The sequence below is a fragment of the Nicotiana tabacum genome, chromosome 20, assembly GCF_000715075.1.
Source record: "Nicotiana tabacum cultivar K326 chromosome 20, ASM71507v2, whole genome shotgun sequence".
Lineage (NCBI taxonomy): Eukaryota > Viridiplantae > Streptophyta > Magnoliopsida > Solanales > Solanaceae > Nicotiana > Nicotiana tabacum.
In genome coordinates this window covers 3,990,956-4,014,324 of record NC_134099.1, presented here as the reverse complement: position 1 = coordinate 4,014,324, position 23,369 = coordinate 3,990,956, and the positions used below count along the sequence as shown (strand labels likewise).

General features: G+C 34.4%; 1 protein-coding gene across 1 annotated transcript; it reads right to left on the bottom strand.

Annotated features, from left to right (window-relative positions):
• Positions 1–8,881: 8,881 nt before the first annotated feature.
• LOC107768372 (zinc finger protein JAGGED-like) lies at positions 8,882–11,904 on the bottom strand. The gene is made up of 5 exons (XM_016587494.2): positions 11,608–11,904; positions 11,388–11,482; positions 10,512–10,646; positions 9,982–10,060; positions 8,882–9,365 (listed from the first exon to the last, which is right to left on the bottom strand). Coding segments are annotated over exons 1-5 (744 nt in total). The 5' UTR covers positions 11,610–11,904; the 3' UTR covers positions 8,882–8,932.
• Positions 11,905–23,369: the final 11,465 nt, after the last annotated feature.

Sequence of the window (23,369 nt, the reverse complement as noted above, 5' to 3'; positions counted from 1 at the left end):
GGGTTCGGCCGAACCCACTGTCGGTACTTTGGCTCCGCCCCTGGTCAAAATAGACTCTTAGCCTGGTAAATACGATACTTGTTTAGTTTTGGATAATGTTTTTCCAAATTTTTTTTTACTACACTTATATATAGCTTCTATTCTTCATTAACTTTCGATTGAGATTTTTTCCACACATCGGCAAGGTAGTTTATGTGATAATTTTCCAAATTTGGACACTTTTTAGCCGTAACCAATGTGCTCCACTCCATTATTTTCACATTTTATAATTTGTAGTATAATATTTGGGGTGACTTGATTTTCAAAACAAGATGAAAGGAAAAAGAAAAACCATGTTTCATAATATTGTTTCAGTGCGCGTGTGTGTATAAAAGTATGTAGTACTAAATTTCACAAATATATTCACCCCGTAAGTTGATCAACTTTAGAAGTGTAGAAGCACTGTTTCTTGCAAATATTTTTGCAGCTTTGACTACCAATAGCTTTGCATGCATAAAAGTGCATCCACGATAAATATTTCTCCTCGTCATGTATCTATCAATATAATTGTTTTTGTTTTCATTTTTATAAATATATCTCGAACATACAAGAAATGAGAAAATAAATACAAAAAGTACAATATATCAAGTATAAAAAAGTGTAAGCAAGTGTTGGTCGAGATGAGATGAAATTTTAGCTATTCTAGGTACGATTGAAGAAGGGCATGGGGCAAAATCATCTTCACAACCAAAACTATGTACGGTAGCGAAACCAGAAATTTCTTTAAGGATGTATAAATTTGAAAGAAGTAAAAAAACTTCCGACAAAGAGTATTCAATATATGTTATACACTTCTAAAACCTAATATTTTACCAATATACACAGGTCAATTGACCATCCTTATCAGAGTGTAGCTTCGTTCCTGACTACGTATGACACATATATACGAAGCTAGGATTTCAATTTTTTATTTTTTTTAATTTTAGAGTGATGTCCGCAAATGCTAATAACTGAATTCTAAATTTAATATGTGTATATATATTTAATAAATTTTTAATCTCAATACGTTATTTGAGCAAAAGTTACTGAATTCAGCCGAACCAGTATCCGAACTTCTACCTGACCACACGAGACCTGCTGCATTAGATACTGATACAGACACTGAGTAATTAAAAGAGGGTATCATTTCCTGATGCAGTATAAATGAAATGGCTCTCTCAGTTTTTGGACCCTAGTCTTTTATTGGAAATTATTCTTTGGTCAATAAACATTTATTTGGACATCTATATGTACGTGTGAATGTTTTTCAGAATTATTCAGAATTAGGAAAAGGGTATCTTATTTTCCATTGAATTATATGTCTACTCACTAGTCACTAACCAGAGAGTGTGGGAGGGGGGGGGTCTCAATAATATAATATTGACAAATGAGAAAATTGAAAATGTATCTAGTAGTACATTACTTGTAGGTTACATTAGTTTACTAAAGATCTTTCATATCTAACTCCAGTCAAACTATTGTTTTACTACTGATTTTGTTGAGTTTATATATCAAGTCATTGGAAAAGAGTCAGTTTATATCTTCTATTAAAACAGTCAAATAATTAAATAATTTTTACAATATTCTGATAGTCTATGTTTCAGTTAATCTTACACTGTTTCTTTATTAGCCGGTATATTTTTCTTTTATATATTTGTAAACAATTTAACTATAAACTTTTATTGCCCTAGTTAGAAGCTTTTATAGCAAGCTACATAAATATTACTCCCTTTGTCACAATTTATGTGACACTTTTCATTTTTCGAGATTAAAACTTTTTAATCTAGACCGTATATTTGAACATAGAATCTTTAAGTTTTTCGAAATAAATTTTACATATTTGAAAACTAAGTAGAAAGTAATACTTATAAGTTATACAAATTAATAATTTAAAATATTTAAAAGAAATATAAAAAAAATTACGATCAAAGAACAACTCATTTGACTTTCGAAATTGGAACACATAAATTGGGACGAAGAGAGTATGACATATTTAAGACCACAATTTAAAAAATATTAATAGTTATACGAGTGTTACGACATATTTTGCACCACAAGTTTTACGAGCATTCTTGCTTTTTCTTGTAGTGAATTGAAGTTAAAAAACAATGAAATTTCTGTACCGCCCTTAGCCTTCAATTTTTATTATTATTTGTTGTTTCTCTTCTGTCAGTTTTTTTTATTGCTCTGTTATTTTACTGTTGTTACTGTTCTTGTCTTGAGCCAAGGGTCTACTAGAAAAAGCCTCTTTGCCTCCCTAAGGTATAAGTAAAGTCTGTGTATATATTTACCTCTCCAAACTCCACACTGTGAGAATATATTAGGTATATTGTTGTTGTTGCCCTGATCACGAGGGTATGAATGTAATAATGATCTAGAAAATTGAGGAAACAAAGCATAATCTAAAGAACAAAAAAGCTTATGATATACTCTTAGATCCAATCCTTTCTAGCTAGTTGAGGAAAAAAGAAAATGAAGGGGGGATGCAGCAGCTTTAAACATCCCCTAAAAATTGTGGTTTTACAGAGTAAGCAGCTGACTCTATGAATCTATAGTATAATATAGCGGTCGACTTTAGCTGTTGGCACTTTCTTTCTTTCAGATTTCAATATCTTTTGAGACAGTTATACTTTGCAACTTTTTTAGTGTAGTCTCTCCTCTGTCCTTTGCATTTTCCCCAACAATCCTATTATATCTACTCTATCTTGGAAATATTAGGTGCATTTTCTTCTTTTCAGTTTAAGTTATATATATATATATAATGTCAGTCTAAATATTTTTTTTTATAATATTAGGTCATCCGAAAGATATGTATTCTTTAAAATATATTCCATTTATAATCTTAAAATAAAATAAACACATATGACCTTACGATGTAAAAAAGATTTACAGTGCAGAATGCAGATATATACTTACACTATTATTTTCTCTTTCTTTTTTCTCCATAAGGAAGGGGAGCCTTGAAGCAATGGTAAAATTATCTCTGTGTGACCTATAGGTTACGAGTTCGAACCATAGAAATAGGCACGAATGCTTGCATGAGAATAGGCTGACTACATCACACCTCCTAAGATGCGGTCTTTTTCCAGGCCCTACGTGAACGCGAGATGTTTCGTGCCGGCTGCCTTTTTTTCCCCTCTCTACAAGTCACAAGAATAGCGTAATATATAGCTATCTATGTGGCTAGCTTTTAAATTCTCAAGCCAATAAAGTTGTTTTTGTGCATGTTCAAGAAGTGGAATCAGTGCATCGAGGTAGTGATTTTATTTTGTATCTCACGCAATTGACACTAGTTGTATGAGACATCTTTTTATCTCACATATTTGTGGACCCTTATCTTACACATTTGGGTGCATAAAATTTTGGGACCCACATAATTGTGAGACAAAAAGAGGCCTCACACACACAATAAAAATTTTCATTGCCTGCATAAAACCCCCTAGGGTGCAATTTTTTTTTTTGGGCTCTACATGAACGCGAGATACTTCGTACACCGATAAAGGATCTTTGTATGATACTAATATATACTAGTAGCTATCTATGTGGCTAGCTAGTAGATAAAGGATCTTTGTCAAGCTACAGTGTTGTACCTTTCGACAGTACAATCTCGGGATTTCAGCTCAAACCATAAGAAACAAACAAAGAGAGAGAGACTCAACGTTTAGTGCTTCTGTAGCTCTCTAGTTGTGCAACAGTAGTTAAAGCAGGTTGCACACTCACTTTTCTCTTAGGGTAACTCACCAAATTATAATCTTGCCCCATAGTTTTTTATTTTCTTAAAATTTTTGGTATTCTAAACTCATTCAAATACAAACTAATTCAGATTTATACCATATACGTATAGTGCTTACTAAAGGAGTAAAGCGTTGATTGCGAGAGACAGATCCATGATTTAAATCCTATGAATTCAATTTTAATGTTTTTAACATTGAATCCATTATATTTTTAAAGTTATGAGTTCATATCTATTATTTTTGCAATTTTAATGAATTTTTATATACAAATTTTTACTCTGCGTCGAAAGTTATGGATTCAATTGAACCCTTAGTTATTACACTACATCCGCCTCTGTTAAATCCTCGCTGAAGCCTTTCAATTTTCAAGGCTCATCCATTATGACTAAACACGAAGTTTACTAGGAAAAAAAAAGAGAGAAGACTTTAAAATTTTGTTGGTCTTAACTCTTAAGTACGTTGTGTGACTATAAAATTTTTTAAGCTTGTGATCTTAAACATGTCATAATTAGTAGCGAAGTCAGGAACTTCTCTAAGTCTATTGTTCGAGATTTATTATACATTGTATAAAAAGTAATTTTTTATTTATATACACAGTATACTTTTTCGATGAAGGGTGTTCAACTGATCATCCTTCATTGTATGTAGCTACACCACTAGTCATAATATTTGTGTGACTATAAAAACTTATCATTACGAGTAAAAAATAAAAAAATGTGTCATTTTTCTATAACGGATTAATAACAAAATAGGGTCATTCTTTTATATATAAAAGTAGAAAGTTTTAGAGTAATCAAGATAGGTTTTTTTTTTTCAAAATAAAAACATAAAAGGGATTTAAAAAAGCTGCTTATTAACTTCAGATTGACCAATGGACTTGTATTAGTAAAGCATGTTAATAGTACAGTTACTTTTATGTTTTAAGTGCCATGATATATAGATTCACAGGTGCTGGTTAGACAGCAGTAGTCCAGCTTAACCTAGTGTGATTTTGGATTTTTATACATATATTAGGGGTCTAAAGATTTAGGTTTAGTCCCATAAGTATGAAAAAAAGTGTATAGTTTTGACCTGCCAATAGAGTTGCCATTTTTTTGCTGCTTTCATTCAGACACTGAACCCTATATATAGCTATTTCTACTTTAATTTACACAGAGATTATATTATAGACTAGCTGAGGAACTTGATAAATTAAATCTCATCTCCTTGTTCAAAATCATATGCAGCTTTTGGCCGTGTTGCTTTTTTGTTTTTCTCTGCAAATTGTTCTCAACCATCCTAACTTCAATTTGGTAATTCTTGGGTACATAAACCAGCCTTAAAATGAATAGTTGAAAACCCTATGTAATAGAGAGTTTAGCTTTGAAAAAAACAAGAAAGAAATTGATAACTTTAATTAGCTGTACTTACAGATATTAAAATTTGCAATTTATTAATCCATGAAACTTATTAGTGTATTAGTAAAAATTAGACTCGCCATGTGGGTCTATTAAATGGCGACACGTGTTAGTAAAATTTGAAGAAAAATGAAGAAGACATGTAAAGATGATATGTGAAACACCCCCGGGACCGAACATACTTATACCGTGCATGTTAGCCCCGAAACTAATCATCATGAAATAGCCCAGATCAGGCGCAGGAGAATATCTCATAATTACAAATGAGGAATGAATAAATTAATCCTGGATTATATGAGATTTACCATCATTACACCATCAGTTACAAATCAATTATTAATAAATGCAATAAATGATTGTAACGGTCAGAATAAGGCAATCAATTACGAGATTGACTCAACAGGCACGGGATTAACTCAACAGGCACGAGATTGACTCATTAATTACAGAATTAACTCATCAATTATGGAATTAACTCATCAGTTACGGAATTCCAATATTTACACAGTTGTTACAAGTCTTCCAAAAGTAATGGATGGATTGAGTAAATGCTCATAATGGATCCATAATTCAAGGAGACTAGTTACTTAGATTTAGCCTTATAAATAGACAACTTTTACCACTATCAGAGGAATCTAATTTTCTTCTCTACAATTTTATACATTGTAATTCATATCATCTTGCTTCCAAGTTGGCCATAGTTCGGCCCTTCAAGCTCAGTTCAGCTCATTATCCTATCAAAGATCATTCAATAAGAATTCTTTCTTCTCTGCTTTATTTTATTATATTATTTGTCATTGAATTTATTTTTCACTTCTCTATCACGTTGTATTAACGAAATTTTATATCTTTCGGATTGAATCAGTTGCTTGTGGCCCGTCATATAAAATTATTGGTTTGACCTTGAAAACTATTTTTTGGGTTAAACAATTAGACGAAATGAAAAAGTTGTAGTGAGGATTAAGTAATACTATCTCACTAGTGCGAGGTTCTATATACATTTACCAATTCTTCCCTGTACGAAGAATAAACCTAAATGGTTGTTTACCTAACCGTTTACACTAAAATTGAACTGTGCGGATATATAATTATATTGTAATCCATTTTATAATATCTATATAATTGTATATACTCTGTGTATATATATCGATTAGAAAAAATAAACAGTTAATTTGGCAAACTATTTGCATAATGATCCCGTCTTTTTTCTTTTTCTTCTCTCTAATCCCACAACCTTCCGCCCATGAACAAAGTAATAAGATGCGATCCATGAAAATTTAGTTTTTTAAGATGCAATTTATCTTATTTTTAGTCTAATTTTTTTTATGTCTGGTATACTTTTTGGTGTTGCTATTTATGTGATTTGACGAAATTTTCTTTAAGTCTCTAGTTTATTACTCCCTCATGTCCAAAATAAGTGATTTGTTGGCTTTTTTCTTGTGATCCAAAATAAGTGATTTTTTCAGATTTCAAGAATGAATTAATTATTTTTTCCTATATTGCCTTTGGAAATTAATGCTGGAGTATATGTTAGGAGTGTTTATGTGAAAAGATAGTAAAGGTTAATATGGTCAATTTAATGTTAAAAGGTGAATTTCTTAATGTGTGAAAACAACCAAAAAATCACTTATTTTGGACCGGAGGGAGTATTTTTTTTAACAATTCTCATTAAATCTAAGAGCTAGAGTTTATTAAATGATTTACGAAACCAAAAAGTGCTCACGTTTGAAAAATTTAATGAACCAGAACTAATTAAGTATATAGTTAAGAGATTATATATATATTAAAATTACCCCGAAACATAAGGGATAATTTCGTCACACGCAATACGTGATAGCACCAAATCACATTTTCTGGTCATCTCATTTCTAGTACCTTATAACATCAAATCATAGAGTTTTCTAATGACATTTTTCTTCATGTTCTACTTGCGTTTAATTACGGACAAGATGACATTTAGGACGGATTATGTGAACTAGAGGCAGATTCAGGATTTGAAAGTGGCGGGGGAACCACTGTCGAATAAAAACTTGAGCAAATGTTAAGCTATAGAGAGAATAGAACCCAAGCAGTATACTAAAAGTTAAGTTGTGCCCTCTGAAATCAATCAATGTAGCTGTCTAAGCTTTGAGTCCTAGAATATCAATCAAAATATATACTTATTTTAAGATATATACATATATATACATATAATTTTTCAGAAGTTATCGGGAGCCCTCGACCCCCTACCCTAAGGGTAGGTCAGCCTCTGAAGTAAATATACATACATAAAGAATCAGATCACACTTATTTGAAATATTTAATTCTAAATCTTGAATTCGTTTAAATCAGATATAATCAAAAGTTACTGGTTCCATATACTAAGTTCATGCTCTACGATGATTCTATAGCTTTACTCCATCTGCTCCACTTTAATTAATTTTTTTAGTTTTTTCTTTTGTGGTTCACAATATATTTGATTTTTTCAAATATCAATTTTTTGAAATTGCCCTTGGAATTAAATTTTTTTTCCAAAATTGTCCTTGGAGTAAAGAGTTTAGAAGTATTTGTTGTATTTTCAATGAACAAATTTAAGTTAATATGGTCAATTTCATTGTAAATTAATAATAAAAGATGGAGTTCGAAAATATCAAAAAAATAAGTTAGAGTGGACCGAAGGAAGTACTTGAACTTTACCATTAGACAATCAATTATGAATTAATATTGAATTCAACATGCTCCGCGTGTCAATCAATGTACTAAGATGTGGAACGATGATAAATTAAGCATATTAAGGACTGTCGTTTTATAATGACTGAAAGTACGTAAAAGGCCGGAAAACTGTGTTTATGACAATACGACATAAATTCTTAGCATTCACAGACTAATATTCCAAAAACAAGATGCTCCATTTCATTTTCCTACAGTCCATTAATGTAGCAACTTTAAATTGATGAGAAGATACCACCGAACTCAACGGTGTATTCATTGACAATATAAATAATATTTACATAATAAATTAATTATTTTTTTTGATAATTACAATTACAACAACAACAAGCGCAGTGAAATCCCACAAATGAGGTCCGTGGAGGGTAAAATGTACACAGACCTTACCTCTATCTAATGAAGATAGAGAGGAATAATTACAATTATATCTCAATAATTAATCATTAATCGGTAATCTGATAAAAATGATAACTTAAATGTCAGTACATAACTTAAATCCTACTACTAATAGCTACTAAATGTAAATAAAAGATTAAGAGTACGTAGAAAGAAGGTGTGGGGGCACAAGATAAACTATGTATAGATCAATGACAAGTAATATTCCCATGCAAGAAATGCAAAAAAGGAAGCTTTTAACTTTGAGTTGAAATCTAACTTTGTTGTCCCATGTAGAGGAGCAAAACCCTTGAAAATCTAGTTCCATTGTTGTACGTAAAAGCAAACCATATAGTTACTCTCCAATCAAATCCCCTTAGCTTAAAGCCAAACTAGATATCTAGCTAGAATATGAGTGGCAAATGGCTCAAAAGCTGTTTCCAAACCTGTAGAAAAACCAAAAACTTCTCTCTTTTTCTTGACCCCATTTTGTCAGTTTTTTTTTTAGGATTCTCTTTTCAACCCTCCTCTCTCAACATTACATAAAAAGATCATTAAGACTAGCACTTAGTCTCTCACTTGCCAAAAAAAAAAAAAAAAAAAATTAAACATAGCATAAGGAAAAGGCACAAGAAAATTAGTCAGTTTGACGCTCGTAATCTGAAAATGTTCACATAAACTGAAACAGAAAAGGATGTACTAAAATCCATTATTATTAAGCCCTTCTGTGCCTCTATTACTTCCACTGCCAAGTCCAAGTCCATGTCCTATTGGTGCACCAATGCAAGTGTAATTGTTACTACCATCAGGTAAAGTTGATGATCCCATGAAGTTATTTGGAGTTGATGAGTGTGAGTTTCCCGAAAGAACATGGCCAACAAAGTAATCGTTTGAATGGCCGGTTGGATATTGAGAAGAAAAGGAGAGGAGACGCGGCGGAGAAGGGTACATGTAGGGTGGTTGATGAGGTGGTTGTGGTGGTTGTCCTGGTGGCAAGAGGGTGGTGGAGTTGCCGGAAAATAACCTTGTTGGATAAACTGGTGGTGGTTGTGGTCTATATGAGAGTGTTGGATCACCAATATTTCCTGCTTGATGATGATAACCTCCAGCTACATGAGGAATTGGCTGGCAACTGCACCAAAAAATAAACAATATAAACACCCCCTTGGTACCAAAGTAATCGGCTATATAAATTCTTACTGATTAGTATGTTTCTCCGTTTAAATTCATCTTAAGCCAACACTAAGCAGTATACAAAAATAAACAATAATAAAACAACAAACCCAGTGTAATCCCTCAAGTGGGGTTTGGGGAGGGTAATATGTACGCAAAACTTACTCCTACCTTGTGAAGGTAGAAAAGCTGTTTCGATAGACCCTCGGCTCAAGGAATATACAAAAATAAATTTACCTAAGAAAAAATCATTAAAATAACAGTGTATATCAAGCTTATTCAAAGAGAGCCAAAAACATAAGTATTTTCTTTCTTTTCATTTTATATGATGCTATATGATAGGAAACATAATTTAAGAAACAAAGTGTATTTTAACATATAACATAACTATATTGGAATTTGTGATCTTAAACGTGCCATAATATTTTTGTAAAAAAATATATATAATAATATTATTAGAGGTCAGAGGAGAATTTTAAATTTAAAATATCAAATTAAAAAGGTGTCATTTCTTTAAAACCATATTAAAAAAATACCATAAAAAAGGAAAGAGTTTAATAGAGGACTGTACATACCCTAAGTGAGGAGGAGCAATTAGGTTATCGTTATTGAAGACGAGCTGACGAGCCCGGTTCAGAGTTTCTGTCTCCCTCTCTGTTCACAACTCAAAACACAACAAAAATCATAATCAAAATCAAAATCAAAATCAAAATCAAATCATAGAATATATGAATGAATGAATCCTTACCAAGAATATTATATATTCCCCCCAACCAACTGTTACTACTTTTGTTATGAAAACAAGATTGACATGACTACGCCTCTTTGCAAAATCATTGGCCAATACTGTTATCCTCAAATTTATAACCAAAATATTAATAAATAAATAAATAAATAAATTAAAACTACTCAAAACCTATCTTGCCTTTCTTTTTTGGTTTGTCGGTTGAAATAAAGAGAAAAAAGCCAAAGATTTTCTTATGAGTTTAAGTTGTATACATCGTTGCGTAATAAATTTTTAAATTATCAGATCAACTTTACTATTTTACCCGTCGTAGCAGATAACTCGTCTTATTTTTATTTATCGAACGAAGTGAGTACTTGCCTTGACGGTGGCGGTTCATATGTCCCCCAAGAGCTTGAGATTTGCAGAACTTGAGGGAACAAAACCTACATTCATAGACTTTACCACACTCTTCTTTTCCTTCTTTAGCGCCGTTTTTCTTTTTCCTATACCCTGCTGCAAATGTACCATTTGTAGAAATTTGGATGAGACCAATCAACAATAAATATATTTTCAATTTCTTTACTAGGGTTTTGCTATGTAAAGTGAAAAAAAAATTGCTACATAAATACACAAAGTTATTTCTTGCTAAAAGAAAGTGAAAAATAAGAGCTGCGTTAATAGATTAAACAAAGCTAGCAGCTACTAGCTTGCATGAAATTTTTGGTTTCATTTTTTCTCACTATAGAAAACAAAAAAAGGGAGGAAAAATAAAGCTTGAACTTTTTTTTCATATTTTTTTCAAACTAAATTGTAGGTTTTGAAGGCATGTTCTTGAGCTTCTGTTTAAAAGATAAAATCAAATGAAAGTGAAAATAGTAAGAGTTTTAGTAATAGATAAAACAAGCTAGAACTAGCTAGCTAGTTGGCATGAGATTTTTTGTTTTCTCTTTTTAAAAAAAATTGAAAGGCAAAATAATTGGAGGAAAGAGGTTGAAAATTTTCATCTTTTGTTTTTCTTTCCCAAACTAAATTGAAGGTAGCAAAGAAAAAAGTTTTTTTTTCCTCTCAACAATAACAACAATAATCCAGTAAAATTCCGCAAGTAGGGTCTGGAAAGAGTAGTGTATACACAGACCTTATCTTTATCCGAGGAAGTAGAGACCGTTTCCGATAGGCTCTCGGCTCAAGAAGACAGAAAAAAGATATAAAAAACAAAAAGAGTACTATTTATTTAATTTGGAGAAAGTGAAGTACCATTAAATGAAGAGCTACCTTCAATAACTTGTTTACCATCTCTACAAAAGTCATCAGGTAAGTTGTTGAGGTCAAGAGGGTTTCTTTCTGGACTCCTGAAAATACATAAAACAAAAAAAAAAACAATATAAGAAACATAAAAAGTTAAAAAAAATTGAAAGGGTTTAATTAAAGGAAGTAGAAGATAAGAGAAGAAGTATAGTAGTGGGGTGAACCCTACATTTTACAACCGACAGAGAAAGACAGAAAGGAAAGAAAATAATATGAGGTGAAGATAAAAACTTTCGGATAGATAACTAATACAAAGTGAGTAAAGAAACTTTGGCAAATTATAATAAGACTTTCAGTTTGGGACTGAAATATTAGAGGCAGGAGGCTATAGTTGAGTTGAGTTGAGTGATGATGAAGAAAAAAGTGTGAAATGGTGTGGGGTTTGAAAGTTCTCTATCAGTTTTTTCTGCCAAAATCTCTCTCTTGAAATTGGACATACATATGCAGATCTAGAGGGGTCTCGTGACTTTTAAAGAGGAGATTATATATGGGAAAGGGACCACCCTAGGGAGTATAGTGGGATTAATGGAATCCGTCGATCCTTAATAAGAAGTCTCGGGTTAGAGCCTTAAAAATAAAAAACTTCTAGTAGGGAGTGTTTCCTTTTAATGGACCAATACCGTATAAATGTGAATTAGTTGAGCCACTATGTTCGAAATAATAGAAAAAAAATAAAAAATAAAAAATAGCCATATTTACAATTGATAATTAAAAAATAGTCACAGTTTCAAAAGTAATCGAAATTTTGCCACTTTTTCATGTAAAGATCAAATCTGGTAAAAACACCCTAAAAATCTAGTATAATATATTGGAGTCGAATTTTTTACATATGAGATATTCCAACATAATGTTTTGGAGTTCCAGTATAATATGCTGAAAGTTTATACACATGAGCTCCATAATCCAGTTTATTATGCTGGAACTTTCCATGTGCTGGAGTTCTAATATAATATGCTGGAAATTTATACGCATGAGCTTCATAATCCAACATACTTTCCGTATTTCATCAAAATTGTGACCATTTTTTAATAATTTTGCAAACCCTGACTATTTTTTTTATTATCGGTCCAAAAATTAGCTAGCGCATGCTACTTTCACCAAATAATAGATGGTTATGAAAAAGCATCTTTATAAAAATAGCTTGCTAATTATGTTTCTAGCCGATGTGCATAAAAAATAATGATTATATATAGATTACATAGGTATTTATATATCCTCCAACTATTTTTAGTTTAAATGATTGGACGAGTGACTATTTAGGTTAATTCTTCTAAAAAGAATTCTCCAACAAGGGGGAAGGGTTTATGGACAGGTGAGAATGGGATTTGTCATTTGGCTAGGATAGAGGGGAGAGAGAATGGGAGACGGACGTTGCCTTTGAGTTTTCTTGGCTTACATAAAGTAAAGCTAGGTTTAGTGCCCTCGAACTACTAGTTTCTTGTCCAATATCATCAATCAAATAATTGATTATAACAACTAAAAGACGCAGTTTCATTATGGTTATCCCTAGTCGTCCAAGAGTAGTAAGTTTTGTTAGTAAAATAGTTCCTCTTTTAAGTTTTGCATTGGAATTTGTTAACTTAAATGCTTATTTTAATCTCTTTTAAAGGGTACATAAGATTATCATTCAAGAATCTCAACTTTTACTGTGGGCGGGATTAGCTTTGCTTGCAAGTACCTAAACAATATTAAATTATCATGCTTGCATGTCTACTGCAATAACTATATATGTGATTTTTATACCTATAATTTTTTTTTAATAATGTATAACTATTGGAAAAATTTTTCTAAAAATAAATATAATTAAGTAAATAAAAGTGAGTTTTACAATAAAATTTACTTTATATGATATGATAATACTACAATTCAACATGGTATTAGACCCGGGTCAAAGTTTGGTAAGCTCGTTCATAAAACCAACTTCTCTGTACATATGTTCTATTATGAGCTGTAGACATCGAAATTTTGACGGATCAAGCTAAATCTTAAATTCAAGATATTACAAGATTTTTGAAATCCTAGGAGTCTATTAGGATTGCTTGGAGGCTACTCTACCCTAAATCCTAATTCTCTATTAGGATTGCTTGGAGGCTACTCTACCCTAAATCCTAACTCATGCCTATATAAAGGGATACATATTCCCCTGAAGAGGCATCTCGAATTCCACAGAAATTCATGGAATATTCACAAAGAGATCAAAAGATATCAAATATTGTCTTTCTCAAAGCCGCCGAGGTGATCAATGGATGATCTTCCTTTTTATGGAGATCAAATACATCCCAAGGCACCATTTTAGTTATGTCTCTTTGCTCGTTCGAGGACAAATGATTATTTTAAGAGGGGGAGATGTAACGACCCGGCCGGTCGTTTTGAGAGTTAGAGTCCCGATCCCTTATTAACTGCTTCCCCCGTATCTATTTTTGCTATTGTGACACTTAGTTCCTAAAACGGAGGCATAAGACTTAGAATTTGGACCGGAGTCAGAACTGTATGAAAATGACTCCGGAATGGAGTTCTGTCGATTCTGTTAGCTCCGTTGGGCGATTTTGGGCTTAGGGTCGTATTCAGATTGTATTTTCGAGGTCCGTAGCTCATTTAGGCTTGAAATGATGAAAGTCGAATTTTTGGGGTTTTGGGCCGATAGTGGAATTTTTAATATCGGGTTCGGAATCTGATTCCGAAAGTTAGAGTAGGTCCGTAGGGTTGAATATGACTTGTGTACGAAATTTGAGATCAATCGGACGTGGTTTGATAGGTTTCGGCATCGGTTGTGGAAAATTAAAGTTTCAAGTTCATTAAGTTTGGATTGGAGGGTGATTTGTACTTTTAGCGTTGTTTGATGTGTTTTGAGGGCTCGACTAAGTTCGAATGGTGTTTTGGGATTGATTGGTATGTTTGGTTGAGGTCGCAGGGGCCTCGGGTGAGTTTTGGGTGCTTAATGGATTGGTTTGAGACTTAGGAAAAAGGTTGAAGCTATTGTATCTGGTGTAACCGCACCTGTGCATTTTGGGCCACAGGTGCGGAGCAGCAGAAGCGGCTGTGGAACCGCAGAAGCAGCTATGGAACCGCAGAAGCGGATATGGGCCTTGTCCAGCTGGGTCTGCAGGTGCGGTGAGGGCTCCGCAGAAGCGGTTGGGGACTGCAGGAGCAGGCTCGTAGGTGCAGCCTAGTGCTCGCAGATGCGGTCCCAGCCCACTTAAGTTGATTTTGCACCTGCAATGGTTTTTCCGAAGGTGCGGAGCCGCAGATGCGTGTAAGTAACCGCAGGTGCGGTTTAACTGGCAGAAAAGGGGCCAAATCGAGGTTTATGTCATTCTTCACCATTTGACTTTGAGAGCTCGGATTTGGGTGATAATTTGAAAGATTTTCAGAGGAAGCTATTGGATTTGGGCTATTCGGAGCTGGATATTCGTGGAAAGAGCATTATTACAGATTGATTTGAGCTTGGTTCGAGGTAAGTGGCTTGTCTAACCTTGTGTGGGGGAACTCCCCTTAAGATTTGGTACTGATTGATATATGAGCGTCGTGTACGTGAGGTGACAAGTACGTACACTGGCTATTTGTTGGAAAACTCCATTTTTGCTAAGTTATTACTTGTTTTCTCCTTTTTGAATTACTCTAGCATATGTACTATCCTGTTTAGACTAGAAAAGCATGCATACGTGTTTTAACTGCCTATTTGAACTCTTTGCAGCATGTTTAGTAAAATTACCCAGTTTTCTTTCATTTGAACTTAACCTAAGCTGTAGATTTTCTTGTTGTGACTGTTATTTATATTTGGTTGAGCTGCATTTTACTTTGGGACAACGGAACGGTATTTCGGGAGATCCCCCTATACAGCACATTTACTTTGGGACTACAAAACGGTATTCCGGGAGATCCCCCTGCACATTTACGTTTGGGACTACGGGACGGTATCCCGGGAGATCCCCTGTTGCTATTACTGTATTCTGAGCTATTGGCTTCCATTGAATTTTTTTTCCTGTTAGATTCCTGTATTTATTTTACTATAATATTTCTTCTTGTCTTATTTCATTATATTTATACCAGTAAGGCCCTGACCTGATCTCGTCACTACTCGACCGAGGTTAGGCTTGGCACTTACTGGGTACTATTGTGGTGTACTCACGCCCTTCCCTGCACATGTTTTTCATGTGCAGATCCAGATACCCCTTATCAGCCGCATTACCAGTGAGGTGAGACGGCTGTGGAGACGCTTATGTTTGCAACATATTATTTGTGATATAAAAATAAATTGCAATCACAATATAAATGTAATACTCCTCATTACAAAAAAGGGTAATTAAGTAATTTACCCAAGAAAACAAAAATAACAATCGCAACAACAAAAAAAATTACAGTATAAGATGAAATAGGGGCAAAGCCCTACGCTAACAAAAACAAAAGAATAAAGGGACGAAACCCCTTTCTCTGGCCAAAATCAAAAAGAAAGAGAGGGAAAAGTGTTTGCTAAATAAAACCAAACCAGAAGCAAAAAGGGATTAGAAAAAAATCCCCTTCAGCCAACGCACAACAGGAAAACAAAAAGGGAGGGAAAATTTCTAGTGTGCCTGAAAAGATGAGGATAACGGATGCACATATCCTACTCGGTCTCCGAAGTTACCTCCTCGATCGGCTGACCCCGCCGCTGAACCTTTACTGATGCAATGTTCTTTGACCTCAGCTTTCAAACTTGCCTGTCCAAGATAGCCACTGGCTCCACAACATAAGATAGATCCTTGTCCAACTGGATTGAGCTGAAGTCCAACACGTGAGATGGATCACCGTGATATCTGGAGCATAGAAACATGAAATACCAGATGAACTCCTGTTTGGCTGGAAGGTAAGGCAAGCTCATAATCAACCTCCCCAACTCGCCGCAATACCTCAAAGGGACCAATAAACCTTGAACTCAGCTTGCCCCTCTTTTCGAACCTCGTAACGCCCTTCATAGGCGAAGCCCGAAGCAAGACCCACTCTTCAACCATAAATGAAACACTACGAACCTTTCGGTCCGTATAAATCTTCTGTTGGGACTAGGCTGTGTGAAGTCTATCCTGAATCACCTTAACCTTCTCCAAGGCGTCCTGAACCAAGTCTGTGCCCAATAATCTAGCCTCGCCCGGCTCGAACCAATCCGCTAGGGATCGACACCACCTACCATACAGAGCCTTATACGGTACTATCTCAATGCTGGACTGATAACTTTTGTTGTAGGCAAACTCCGCAAGTGGCAAGAACTGATCCCAAGTACCTCCAAACTCCATCACACACGCACAGAGCATATCTTCAAGAATCTGAATAGTGCACTCGGACTGCCCATCCATTTAAGGGTGAAATGTTGTGCTCAACTCCACCCGAGTACCCAACTCATGCTGTATTGCTCTCCGGAACTGTAATGTAAACTGCGTACCTCGGTCAGAGATGATAGATACTGGCACGCCATGAAGTCTGACAATCGCACAAATATAAACTCGAGCCAAGTGCTCGGAAGAATATGTAGTCATCACTGGAAGGAAATGAGCTGACTTGGTCTGCCTATCCACAATCACCCAAACTACATCAAACTTCCGTTGAGTCAGTCAGAGTCCAACAACGAAATCCATAGTGGTCTGCTCCCATTTCCACTCCGAAATCTCTAACTTCTTACCCATTTGGTCGCTGATGCTCATATTTCACCTACTGACAATTTAGGCACCGAGCAACATACTCCAATATATCTTTTTTTTTATCTTCCTCCATCAGTAATGTTGCCTCAAATCCTGATACATCTTCGCGGCACCTGGATGAATAGAGTACTGCGAGCTATGAGCGTCCTGAAGAATCAACTCATACAAATCGTCCATATTAGCACACATAGCCTGCCCTGCATCCTTAAAGTACCATCATACCCAATAGTGACCTCCTTAGCATCACTGTGCTGAACCGTGTCCTTATAGACAAGCAGATGGGGATCATCATACTGACGCTCCCTGATAGGATCATAAAGAGAAGACCGGGAGACCACACAAGTCAATACTCGACTAGGCTTAGAAATATTCAATCTCACAAACTGATTGGCTAAGGCCTGAACATCCAACGCCATAGGCCTCTCCGACGCTGGTAGATAAGCTAAACTCACCAAACTCTCTGCTCGGCGACTCAAAGCATCGACCACCACATTGGCCTTTCCCGGGTGGTACAAAATGGTGATATCATAATCCTTAAGCAGCTCTAACCACTTCCTCGGACGCAAATTAAAATCCTTCTACTTGAACAGATGCTGCAAACTCCGGTGATCAGTGTAGATCTCACAAGGGACACCGTACAAATAGTGCCTCAAATCTTCAAGTCATGAACAATAGTAGCTAACTCCAGGTCGCGGACAAGATAGTTCTTTTCATAAACCTTCAATTGTATGGACGTGTAGGCAATCACCCTATGGTCCTGCATCAACACTGCGCCGAGGCCAACTCGCGACGCATCACAATAAATTGTATAAGACCCTGAACCTCATAGGCAATACCAATATTGGGGCTATAGTCAAAGCAGTCTTGAGCTTCTAAAAGCTCTCCTCAAACTCTTCCGTCCACCTGAACAGAGCACCCTTCTGGGTCAACCTGGTCATAGATGATGCAATAGACAAAAATCCCTCAACAAATCGATGGTAATAACCCGCCAAACCAAGAAAGTTGCGAATCTCTGTAGCTGAGGATGGTCTGGGCCAACTCTGCACTACTTTTACTTTCTTCGAATCCACCTTGATTCCTTCACTCGATACCGCATGACCCAAGAATGCTATAGAATCTAATCAAAACTCACATTTTGAGAACTTTGCATATAGTTTCTTCTCTCTCAAGGTCTGAAGCACAGTCCTCAAATGTTGTTCATGATCTTCGCGACTCTGGGAATATACCAGAATGTCATCAATAAAGACAACGACGAACGAGTCAAGATAAGGCCAGAATACACTGCGCATCAAATGCATAAATGTTGCTGGGGTTTTGGCCAGCCCAAATGACATCACAAGGAACTCGTAATGACCATACCGAGTCATGAAAGCAGTCTTCGGGATATTCTGCTCCCCAATCTTCAACTGATGATAACCTGAATGCAAATCAATCTTGAAAAACACTCGGGCACCCTGTAACTGATCAAATAGGTCATCAATACGAGGTAAAGGATACCGATTCTTCACTATAACTTTGTTCAACTGGCGATAATCAATGCACATACGCGTAGAACCATCCTTTTTCTTCACAAACAAAACAGGAGCGCTCCAAGGTGACACACTGGGCCGAATGAAGCCCTTATCAAGCAATTTCTGTAATGTTCCTTCAACTCATTCAACTTAAGAGGAGCCATATGATAAGGAGGAATAGAGATGGGTTGAGTGCCCGGCAACAAATCAATGCCAAAATCAATATCTCTGTTGGGCGGCATGCCCGGAAGATCAGCTGGAAACACATCAGGGAAATCCGTCACTACTGGAACCGAATCAACTGTAGCGGTATCAATTTCGGGGCAAATGCACATATAACCATTCTCATGCATGCTATTTAGGGATTAGTCAATATTTATTTTGTCCTAAAATTTTAAACTATATATCTTAATTTTAGGGCAACTCAAGATATTTTTATCCTAAAAAATTAAATAAAAAACTAAAATTCAAAACGCATAGACTAATTTCTAAATAGTATCCCTTTAAAGTGGCTACCCTATGTCATTTCTACCTCAATTTCTTTAGTTTTAGCCGTGGGAAAGCCTTTATATGATAATAAAGCTGTTAGTAATTATAGAGAGAACTAGATGTAGTACATTAAGAACTAGACGCAGTACAACTAATATAAATTAAAGTAAGAGTTGAAGTTGACTTGTTATCTGCTTTTCTCAATTAGATCTGGATATCTTGGACAGACAAAAAAAATGGGAGAATAAGAGATAGTGACTATCACTATATTCTTTCTTGTTGCACTTTTTTCCAACATAAAGATTATAAGGAAGAAAAATATAGATCCAATAAATTGCCAACAAAATGTTAAAGAAAATACACATTGACCTTCCTAATATACAACTGAAGTTAACGATATTCATAATTAAAGTTTGTTCGGATCAAAGATGGACATGTCAATTTGAGTTAAATAGTGGGTCATAAGTCGTAACTCAACTCACCCAACTAATAACTATTTTTCAATAGTTTATTTGTTCTTCTATAATTTGTTTACTTATCAAATTAGATTGACAAAAGTTATTTATTTATTTATTATGGTTGTATTAAACAAATCAAACAATAAAAAAAATTATTTTTCTATGTTTTTATAATTTTTTATGAGTCAATCTGGGGTTACGTATGCTGCGCAAATCAGCCCAAGATTTTAGACGGGCTAATTTGGGTTATGGCCAGATATCTGCGGGAGAAATTAAAATATAGCCAGATTTATAAGTGGACATTCAAAAATAGCCACAATTTCAAAAGTAATCGAAATTTAGCCACTTTGCATGTAAAGATAAATTTGAACAAAAATACTGTTTAAAATCCGAAAAAATACTCCAGTATAATATACTCAAGTTCCAGTATAATATACCGGTCCAACATAATCTACTCTACATTTAAAAAACGATTATATTTGCTTGGGTAAGTTCATTAATTCTTAAAGGGTAATCTTAATTAGTGAGTGTTCTATAAATTAATTAAGATTTCACATTTGTAATATACTCTATTACTGTTCATTTCTATACTGTGCAACATTATATATTGTACTTGAAACAGATGCACTCGTAGTAGTATGTAACCTACAGTACAACATACATGAGATTGTTTAAACATCGAGGGAATTTGAGGGAGTTAATGGATTAAAGCTAGAAAGAGACACAAATAAATTAATCCTCACTCCCGAATAAGTTAGGGTGGCTATATGAATAATCACTTCTTTATTTAAGCTCAATTCATATAATCATTATACAAAATATTTGTATTATGAGGATTCATTATGAATTACGCTTTCTTTGAGCCGAAAGTCTATCAGAAACAATCTCTCTACCTTTACAAGATAGAGTAAGGTCTGCATACATACTACCATCCCCAGACCTCATTTGTTGTTGTTATTTTATGAGAATTCAGTATGAATTGACAAGTTTTATGCTGGCTGCCAGCCAACCGTAACTTTCCTCCTTTACTAAGATTTGGAACCGGCAATATGAGCAAGCTCATGCATGTTGTAGCATCAAAGTTAAGGTACAATAGAAGAAGACATTTATACCTTGGGGATAATCCAGTCAAAACTTAGCCTTACACATTACACTGTTTTGTCATAAGTAAAATCATGTCAATGAAAGGCATGCTCAAATATTATGAAGTCCAATTAATGGCTCTCCTTTTACTACAGTACAACAACATATCCTAAGCTTTGCCATTGTCTCATTGAAATGTTTCTATCAACCACAATATACTATGTACTACTACTTCCCCACTGTTGTTCTCTTATGATTTTTTAGGTGGTGTTTTGTCCATGAAGTTGGCACTTTTTTCTCTTTGTTTGATAACATTTTCTGAATTGATTAAAGGAAAAAGGACTAAAGTTGCTCATGTACTATCTGAAAATTGCTTAATTTTACCTTCCGTTATACTTTGAGTCTGTGCATACTTTTATTCAAGCAAATTGTCTTGTATTTGTTGTTGCTGTTAAATGATTCAGCATGAAATACGTGAACTTCATGTGTCATAATTATACTTCGAGGAAAAAGTCTGTGGCAAAAACGATATCTTTTTCTCTATTTTTGAGTACGATTTAAACTTATTATCAGTTATACTCATGTTAGAGCTCAATTAGGGGTCAAACAAAAAAAATATAGCAGCACGGTACACTAAGCTGCCGCTACGTCTGGGGTCAAAAACAAAAATAAAATATTTTTCTAATGATGGGGTAAGATTAGACGCAAAGTATAAAGTTGCTCAATCAGTACAAAGGCAAGTTCGACTATTTTCCCTTGTTAAAAATATGTCCTGGTGCACTAGTATGTCCGCTTTTTGTGTCACGTTTTAATTTGTGTCCGCTTTGCAAAAAAAATTACAAGCGTACCCGTTTTTTCGCATAACTTCAGCATACGGGGCTGAAGTAGCAAAGACAATCACGCAAAACTTCAGCACTCTAGTAGACGGGCCTGAAGTAGCTGAAGTTTTTGTTTTGTAACTAGCGAAGTTTTTGTTTTTGTAACTGGCGAACTTCAGCTCTAGAGCTGAAGTTTTTGTTTTATAACCAGCGAACTTCAGCTCTTACTTCAAGAAGCCAACTGTTTAGAAATGCTTCTAATGGTTTTGGTTTTCAAGTGAATGAAATAGCAAATAGCTCAACTCGAACAACAAATAAGACAGTGATTTATCGCGCTACTCTTGATCCTGATGGTATTTTTAGGCTTTATACACACAGTTTTGAAGGAAGAGATGAATCGAGCTTGGAAATCAATTGGTCATCGCTATAAAATCAATGCCAAGCCAGGGGATTCTGTGGTGTAAATAGTTATTGTACTGCAAGAAATGGCAGCAGCAACACAGGTGCTTGTTCTTGCTTACCAGGACCATGAAATGAAATTCCAAGGATGCTATCGGGGATTTGTTTATATAGAGCCTTGTGGAAGCAGCAAATCTACGTTATTGGCCTATAATCTCACCATGATTCAACACGTGAAACAAGAAAGAAGAAGAAAAAGAAGAAAACGAAAGAGGAGAAGGAGGAGAAAGGGGGCTGAAATTATTTAAAAAGTGGATAAAAGTTAGAAGTTTTTTAAAAAATGGGTATAGGTTAAATGGGGGCGACCAAATAGGACGCCCCGTGTAATTTTTACGGTGCACTATTCTAAAAACTAATTTGTTAATAGAACAGAACTTACAATTTTTTTTTTAACAGATCAAATACTTTTCTTTTCTCGAACTAATTTTTTCTTCAATATTTTTTTAACAAGTGCTCAAATGGAGCCTCGATCTTACAGCAGTTCATTCCAGTTCTTGTTTTTTCCATTCTATTAAATGAAAAATAAATAAATAAAAGCCGCTGTAAAAATAATAACCAAACAATATATAAAATATATATATTGTTTGTTTATATATACATTATGTGTATTATATTCAAAAATTATATAATTTTTCGGCTACCAGGTGTAAATAATTTCTAGCGCAGACTAAAAGTAATAATATCCCAAACAAAAACAAAATGACTAAAAAGTGACATGTGGTTGCAGTCTTGTAAATGATTGGGGGTAGGGGTGTTCATGGTTCGGTTTGAATCGGCTTTTCCCTAAAAAGAAACCAAACCAAGTAAGTCGGTTTTTTAAATATTAGAACCAAACCAAACTAATTAAGTCGGTTTTTTCTCGATTCGGTTTATGTCGGTTTTTCGGTTATTTGTAGGTTTTTTCTTAATATAAGACATACACTACCAAACACACATTTCGGCGATCATATTTTCAAAGTAACACTATCAAATCTATTGCCCTTTGAGAAATCTATTATTTACCAAGATATATTGATGATAATTGAATCAAATAGTGATGAATAATTTAAGGACTCAATTTAAAATATATTATTTTTAACATGAAATAGATTCTTACACTTAACAAAAGAAAACTACCAATTAAACTATAATGTAAAGGTAAAGAACTGTACTAAAAGTGCAAACGATTAATATTTATTATAAAAATTTTAAACTTTGTATAAAAGCATACATATATATAGGTGTAATAATAAATTTAAAATAGCTACTCATATATTCGATTTGGTTCAGTTTTTTTTTTTAATTAAAACGAAAACCAAACCAAATTTGATCGATTTTTAAATTTCAAAACCAAAACCAAACCAAACCAAAAAGTATCATTTTTTTTGATCGGTTTGGTTTGGTTTTCGGTTTGGTTGGGATTTTCGGATTTTTATGAACACCAATTAGGGTAGTGACTCCTCTA